Below are 8,363 nucleotides of genomic sequence, written 5' to 3'. Positions count from 1 at the left end.
CTTCGCTGCCAACTCTGCGTTCGTGCCAGGAAGCAGCGCGTCGGGCAGTGTAACTCAGGAGAGATCCAGATCCATCCCGGGTTTGCAGACCCCCTTGCAGCCCCAGTTAATATTTTTCCTCCTGGACAATCACGAGGCTGCTGAGTTTAGACCCCAATGTGTCTTACTCTGATCCTTGTAAGCTTCTCAGTTGAGAAGGTGACCACACAGTATCGTTATGGGACCTATTTGCTGTGTTTGGAGCACAGATATTTCTGCTGTTCGCTATTGGAAGTGGTAGGTTGGACTCCAGCTGTGTTCAGCCCTGTTGGTCATTGTTGGTCTTCAGTTACTGTATTTTAAAATATGTTTTCATAGATCTTTGATCGTTTAGTACTCTGATGACACAGAATAGTTGACGTTCTTAGTGAGGATTTTGCAAGAAATTATGACTACTCTTTTCTTAAGAAATGGATAGATTAACACACAGTGGTATAACATCTGGACACATTTCTCCTGCTGATTTTCCTTTGTTTTTGAGATCTCTTCAGACTTTATACTCTTGCCTCTCAAATCATGGGCTTTCTCTTTTTCTGTGTGTCATGGCTATAAATTTCTCTCAGCTGCTCCCTCAGCTAAAAAAGAGCCCCTCTGTTAAGAAGGCGTGCCCTTCTTCTCCCACTGCTGCCCAAGCATCCTTTGTCCTGGGGGGGTTTGCGACTTCCAAAGACCCTGGAGAAGCATCTGGTTTCTTTGACCAACATCTGGGGCAATTCCAAGCTTTCAAATCTCGGCAGTTCCCAGACTACAAGTGATCAGACTGAGGTTACAATAGTTATTTCTGGTCTGTTCTTTAAAGAAATGAGATTTATGTGATTGTGCCATCTTCACTCATCCTTCCTTCTTTCCAGGGGATTTAATCTTGGTTTTGATCAAATGTTTCAAAAGGACAAACATCTCTGAGATAACACATTTTCCATTGCATTTTCCAGCAGCACAGCAGAGAGGACAAACCCAAACCAGTATCACCAGTAACAGGAAGGCAAGCGGAGCTCAGCCACTGCCTGCCCTGGCTGAGGCCGGCTGGCTGCTCAGTCGCTGCAGGGGTACGTACCTGTCTGCACCCAGAAATAACCCCAGAAAACACTCCTGTGATGGGAGCATGTAGGGGTAGGAGCAGAAACCAGTAAGAACCCAGGTTTGGTTTGTCACATTATTCATGGGACAAGTTTGTTGTTCTCCAGGGAGAAGATCCAGCCAGGCTGCAATAACGTCTGCGTGCGGTGGCCGCTTCCTGCCTTATCAGCAGAGGATTAGGGAGTTAGATGTCAAGATTCAGAGAGTTCATAAAATCAATGCTAATTCCTGAACTCTCCCTGCAGAGACTCCTCAGATCAGCTCAGTCCATCTGTGCTGTGCCCAACACCGAGGACTCCTGACTTGACTGCAACCTCAACAAACCACCTCACAGCAAAAGGTGGGGATCCTATCCAATCTGTAAGATGAAATTTTTCAAAGATACCTTGGAGGCACAGAGAAAAAAAATCCTCGCTAATGTGGAATGTGCAAGTAAATCTCTTCTCTGAGATCTGAGAAACTTTGTCCTCATCTTGGTATGGATCTTCTTAGTCTTTAAACTAGGTAAAGTGAGAAGACAGAAGAGATTGATCAAGTCTCCTTTAGGAAGAGAGAAAAGAACAAAAATAACTTAGTGCTGAAGCATAAGTAGAACTGAATCAGTGAGGAACAGATCTTGAAATTAATAAAGGACTTCTAATTTCAAGAGGTAATGTAGATCAGACCATGACAATTGAGACAGCTCTCAGCAGGGAAAAATTTCTAGTGTTATTGCTGGCATTTGCCTGGTAATATGATAGAAGAGGTGCTACCTTTGCCTTGGTTTAGAATTGACTCCAACATATTCAAATTTGTGGCTATCCATTTTCAGCCCTTTTCATGGGAATCATGAGTGAATTTGTGCAGGATCTCAGCTACTTATGGAAAACTGCAGAAGTTCACAATAAAATACTGTTACATATATATGCTGTTACAGCCTTTTTTCTGAGTGGATCCAGACACAAGAATGGATTGGACTCCCTCTCATCTTGAGATTTGGCCAAAGATGCCAATGAGAATTTGCCCAGCCTAGTTTTTCTCAGTGGTGAAGATTTGTAAATAGGGTAGAAATAATCTATATTGGTTGTTTGGGAACTTTCTTCCTTCTTTGTGTGAAAGCAAATTATCTGTGTTTCTCCACTAGATCATTTCCGTGATCCTTGAAGATCTGATGAATCAGAGCTGTGGATAATCCACAGAAAAGTTATGTCTTTATTTACTGCGTACCCCTGTTTATCGGAGACGACTCCTCACTCAGAAGGGTGGAGAACAAAACCTCCATTCAGACTCCTCTCTCTTCATCCTACTAAACATCCCAAATTGGAGAGCCTGTCTTAGGGATCTGTCACCCTCCCATCTCTGTGGCTTCTCAAGTCTTGGCACATGTCTGTAGATAGAGATGTGATAGCACATGGACAGACATGTCCCCAGCAGCACTTTGGTCTAACCAGCTCAGGTGCCAGAAGCAACACAGGTGATGGACAGGTGTTGAGGGATCTGGTTTTCTTGTTTTGTTTGTATTTTTAAGTTGAATGTTTTATTTGTAACTGTCGCTTTATGCTTTTTTGGGGGGAGAAGGCTGCTTATGGAGTCTGCTCGAGGATCCTGTTTCTCACCATCTTTGCTGACATTGCCATGTAGTGATTAGACTTGGCCATTTTGCTTTCTCTTCTCCAGTTTCAGTCTTCCTTGCCCATCTCGTCTTAGCGTGTGGCAGACCACATGAGCCTCTGAGGATGGAAATGTAGGGCCAAGCCAGCTGGTGGGCTGGGCTGGGTGGGTACAGCCCTTCTCTGGCCTTGCTTCAGGGGCAGCCAGCTGCTACCCCCCTGTTTTGGTCACTAATGCTCATAGATGTCTCCAACTTGCAAGCATGTGTCCCAAAGTTAACTCTGGACCTCAGTGAAGCATTTCTACACCTTGGTGGATGCCTGTGACACTGAGGCTGAGCCTTCGGTCTGGGCCAGGGTGGGAGCGAACAAGTTCATTACCGGCTGGTGTCCTTGAAGGGGATCAGGAGGTGACCTCCCACCGTTCCCGAAGTGAGTCTGCCCCTCCGCACACTTACACTCCCCAGGAAGATCAGGAAACACGCACCTCGAATAGCTCATCTCCGCCTAGGGCAGAAGTCATGGCATATTGGTCGATGCCTCCTTTAACCCTCTGGCCTCTTTGGAGGGCTGCAGCTTTTCCTTGGCTCTCTTCCCGGAGCACACGAGTCTGCATGCCACCTCTCCTCCTGACCCCACTGGGGACGTATCCCGCAGCCCTATTCTGGGACAGTCATGTTTCTGCATGTGACAGAGGGATGAATGGGTCTTTCTGTTCTGCTGGAGACAAAGGGCGGCTCCAGCCCCCTTTGGAGACCCCCAGGAAAACAGCAATCTTCTTGTACAGTCAACTAGTGTCCTCGAAACACAATTCAGTTTCAAGGCTGATGTTAAGAGTCACTTAAATTATCAGAATGAAGGAACTACTTCTGAATCAAGCCACGGTACAGTCCAGCAGCAACCAGCAATGCAGCACCATGCAGACAAGCAACAGCTTCATGGGATCTGTTTTGCACAGACTGCCCTTCCGTTTTAAAGACAACATGTCAAGTATAATTAATTTGGCTTTCTGCTGCCATTCGTGCTTAACTGATTCCCATGCAAGCAGCACAGAAGGTGGCTTGGCAAGATTGGCTAGTCCTGTGCACAGCAAGCTCAGAGGAGCCATAGCTCAGAAAAATGCCAGCTCCTCATTGATATATTAGATGAGAAGAAGACTGATACTTTGTCTTCACGCTACCTTTAAGCCTGGTCAATCGATTTGCAGCCTCGAGCTAAGATTTCATTTGGAAATCAGACATGATCTCAAGTCCTTGAGAGAGCATCTGGATGAGATCCTGCTAAAGACCATCATCCATCTGTCAGTGTCTCCTGCTAATGCTTCAATCATATTTGTTGAGAAGAAAGACAGATCTGCGTTGAAATACCACAGCCTTATCATTCACAAGAAAGAGCACGTAGCTTTTGCTTTTAACTTAGTGAGCTGCTGGAAGGATGCGCTCTGAAAACTTACCTCTGCAGCTAAACTTTAATGGCTTCTACAATTTATTTTCTGTTCAAGAATCTAAGGTGTGGAAAAATTACATTTTTGCATTGAGTGTAGCTGTCTGCAGTACCTGATTAATCTCTTTGATTTGTCCAAGGCTTGTCCTTTTATATCCTTTTGGTCCTCTTAGCATAGGCTTTGGATCAGCTAGTGGCCATCTACCTCAACAGCCTTCTGCTCTTGCCTATTCCTGCCTAACCTATTCCTGTCCATACAATACTCGAATATCACAAGAGAAAGGGCTAATAGCTAAAATCAAAGCAGCATGAATTTCTTAGATCATAGCAAAGATCTTGTGAATGAGTGTAACCAAAAGAGTGCTACTATGATGGAAGAGGTCAGCCCAAGATGAGATGAATGGCAACCAAGTTTTGGGCTGTTTGTGCACTCTGGGACTGTCTTTGACCAGTAACTCTAGGTCCAGCATTCCCAGTTTTGAGATACTCTCAGGAAGGAGTTCTCCAGAGCTCTGAGCTAAAATGGAGTTTCTTACTGGCCTTTGATCTGCAGCCCTCCTGCTCATCTTGGAGTAAGTCATCCCAGTGCACGGCTTTGCCTGGGAGCTAACTTTCAACTTTTTAAAGCTGCAACACCAAAGTAAAGCCAAGTCCCATGATATTGTGTCACAGCAAGAAATCAGCTTACTGGTGTGATCAGCATATCTTTGTGGTCTGGAGAGAGGCACAGATTAGGGCATCCATCCCTCCTAGCTTTGCCAACTGTGGGAACATGTTGACAGCTTTCTAGTCAAAGCCACTGGAACAGCAGACCTTAAAGCACTGATAAAGAAAAATAATGACTTCTGCTTCAAGCCTGAATCACTGGATTTAACCTGCAGATAAATAAATTTGGAACTGTCCCACGAAGAGTCAGTTGTGCTCTGTTTTTTGTGTGTGATCATATGTGAGGAATCAGATCATACAGGTATGGTCATACAGCAGAGAAATATCTGGAAGGATCATTTAAGAGGTTCACCTTACCCTCCCTAACGTATAGACACGTACACACTCATTCACTCTCCTGCAAAATGAGTGCAGCTGTTTACCATGAAATGTATTCAGGCCCGGGCTGGAGGCGGCCGTCAGGACCCTTAGGGCACTAATTGGTGTTAATGGCCCTGAGCAGCCTCACCTGAGACCTCCACCCCCACCCATGGGCCCTGGACCCTATTTCAGTTCAGCTGACCCATAGGCTGGCTTGATCTCAAAATGTGCCTTGCTGCTGCAAGCTTACCTGATGATTTCAACTCTTGGCTGAACCTGTCTGCCTTCTCCAGCCCAGCTCTACTCACCTTGTTCAGGTACTGCGGGACAGGCGCTGGCTGGTGAGGCTCTGCCTTGCCGGCTGGGGTATCCCCTTGGCTCCCTGTCCTTGAGGGAGCTGCTGGTCTTTGTGGTGCCCTGATGGTGGGATGGTGCCTTGTGGTAGAGGTGCACCTCTAGGAACAGGGATGGGGAGGAGGACTTTGTGGCTGAGGGAGGGGGGGAACCTGTCTCTAGAGGGAGAAGATACATCCAAGGTGGCCTCCTGAGCAACGGGGATCTGCCACTGCGACCACCTCACTGCCTGTCCCAGCTCCTCTGTCCCATCTCTTCTCTCCCGTTTCCTTTGCCCTCCTGCCCTGCTGCAGAGCCCTGGGTGCCTCCACGTGCCCTCCCACAGATCCTGCCCTCCCTCTCTACCTCCAGTCTTGACTCATCTGCGCCGCTCTGAAACACAACATGCTGGAAAGTTATGGTGCTCATAGGAAGCAGTATAATTCAGTCAACATCATTTTGAGCCTGACTGTAATCAATCCTGCTAATTAGCCAGGGGTTTGTATCTAGGTTTTTTCCCCCTCCCTGTATCTCCCAGGGTGTGAGCCTGCATTACCCCAAATGCAGGGAGGGTGCTGTAGGAAGCAACATGCAGTAGAGCAGGGATGCCTGGGGGAAGAGAATATTCATGCAGATGTCAGGTTCAGTGGCTGTCCTCTGGGACCTGAATAGGAAAACTCGAGACAGCCCTTCAGGAATTCAAACAGGTAAAACAGTCTGGTGAGGAGACTGCTGGGGACCTGCATGAACAAATCCTTTGGGAATATGCTTCTCCAGGGATGCAAGTGGGCAAATGTTCAGTATATTTTGTTTAGCAATCCTCCAGGAAGACTTGAGTTTAGTTCTGGCACTAGGAATGCTGATGTCAAAAGCTCAGAAATTGACTCCCAAACTGACATCTTCATTGGCATTATTAAAAAAAAAAGTTAGGCGTGCAACTAGAAATGCAGGCACAAGTCTTGCTGCCAGTGTTCACTTTACCCTGCCTCTTTTGCTGGAGAGGTCTGGAGTCCTGGAGCACAGTTCTGGCATCTTTCCAGAGGTGCTTTTCTGCAGCAAATATGTTAATTCTTGTTAAGCTCTCTGGTGCTGCTGATCTCTGAACTTTGTAATATCCTTTACCCTCTCCAGGCTGATATCCCCCAGTTTTAACCCCTGGTGCAACCTGTGTAGCAATGCACAGTAAAGAGAGCAAATGATGGTGCCCACACCTATCCTGCCCTCTACTCGTTTCCTTTCTTATGGGTAGTCTGAAGAGATGCTCCATTGGCTTGGGAAAGCTTTGAAGCAATGGAATGAAGAGCCCCACTTCCCCCATGCTGCTGTCAATGATCCCCATCCCTGACCTGTACCAGCCCAAGAGGAACTACAGGTAATCTTGCATGGACCCCACACTACAAAACCTCCAGCAGTTCCTGGCTGGATCCCACCAAACACTGCTGATGTGTTCCTTTGCAAAGGGCCAGCAAATAGTAATTGTTTGAGTACTTGCATCTGCCTGTGTGTCTGTGTTCGTCTGCAGACATATCCCTTCCCACCAGTCAGGATGGGTGAGGGGAGTAATAGGCTTGTTTAAAACACATGTGGTGCTGGGAATTTTCCTTCATGTTGGAGGAGGGGATGTCTCAAAGTGTCTCTGCGCTGCAAAGCCAGATCACTGCTGTTCCCACGAGCCCACGCTGACCCTGCACTTGATGTTGATTTTTTTTTTTGCTTGATAATTTTATCAGCTTGGGGCCAACTGAAGTCAAGTTGTCTGGGGATGACAGGGCGTTTGCAGCCGTGACTTCTGAGGCATGGGGAGTTTCATGACAGTAGTCACAAGCAGAAAGGGATGCTTGCCAGCTTCTTCTCTTTGAAGGTTGTCTATATGCCCTAGTGTCAAGGCTGAGGGTGCGTGTGTGTATGTGACTTCCTGCCTGACATTTGATAAATTGGGGCTTGCAATGAGCAGAAGCCTTTTGTCATCTTCAGATGCCTTAGAAGGCGGCCCTGATTGCAAACCGTCAGAGTTCAGGATAACTGTACTCCTCATGGTTGGAGGGAGCCTTTAAGGAAGTCCCAGAAACCGTGGACACCTCTATATTCCAAAGATGTTGCTGAAACTGGTGTGACAGGAGGATGTTGATCCTGACCTTGATGGGAAGAGGACTTGTTTTTTCAGAAACCCCACAAATCCTAAGGATTCTCCAGAGACAGAGGAGAAGCATCTACCAGGCGTTAGATGGGTGTTCAAGCCAGCTTGGCATTGTCAGTGAGATGCAAAGGGCTGAGAAGTATCCAGCCTTTGGTGTTGCCTTGCAGCTCTGTAGGGAGGGATGTAGTAAAGCACTGGATAGGAGATTATGTGAGAACTGTATCCTCTCTGTATTACATCTATGAGGGATTTTCTGTTGGAGCCTTTTGAAGATTTGGGTTAACTTGGGTTTTCTGATCCCCAACCCCCTTGAATTTTATAAAAATTGGAACCCTTTGGGGAAGTGTGGTCTGGTGACAATGCTCCTCTTGTCCCCATTGGGATTTGTGGTCTGCAGCAAGAGCAAATCCAGTAGCTGTGTGCGTGCAGCACTCCCCTGGATGCAGAGCACCCAGCTTCAAGTCCTCTGCCAAGCTTGGGCCAGGGCTTTGAACTCACATCTTCCCGCGGTGCGCCAGGCTCCCTGCTCAACTTCAGCATTTAGTTACCTATATGAAGAGGAAATATGCTAGTAAGAGGATGAGAAAGTCCTATTTGAAACAGCCTGGTGATCAGGCACTCCCAGAGCTGGGGCATGAGGTCCAGACCTTTGGTCTGACTTGGGAAAGTGGCTTGTTTGCCTGGTGTGCGTAGCAGGCAGTGACCACGCAGGGCTCGGG

General features: G+C 47.1%; 1 protein-coding gene across 1 annotated transcript in view; it reads left to right on the top strand.

Moving 5' to 3' along the window:
• Positions 1 to 5,037, top strand: part of LOC128153823 (DNA-directed RNA polymerases I and III subunit RPAC2-like) — a 34,192-nt gene extending 29,155 nt beyond the window's left edge. Inside the window, exon 5 of the mRNA XM_052813620.1 lies at positions 972 to 5,037. Within this exon, the coding sequence (XP_052669580.1) occupies positions 972 to 1,169 (198 nt within the window). The 3' untranslated portion in view covers positions 1,170 to 5,037. The remainder of the gene's footprint in view (positions 1 to 971) is intronic.
• Positions 5,038 to 8,363: the final 3,326 nt, after the last annotated feature.

The sequence above is a fragment of the Harpia harpyja genome, chromosome 18, assembly GCF_026419915.1.
Source record: "Harpia harpyja isolate bHarHar1 chromosome 18, bHarHar1 primary haplotype, whole genome shotgun sequence".
Classification (NCBI taxonomy): Eukaryota; Metazoa; Chordata; class Aves; order Accipitriformes; family Accipitridae; genus Harpia; species Harpia harpyja.
Note: the sequence above shows the minus strand (reverse complement) of the source record. Positions and strands in the feature narration are given on the sequence as shown.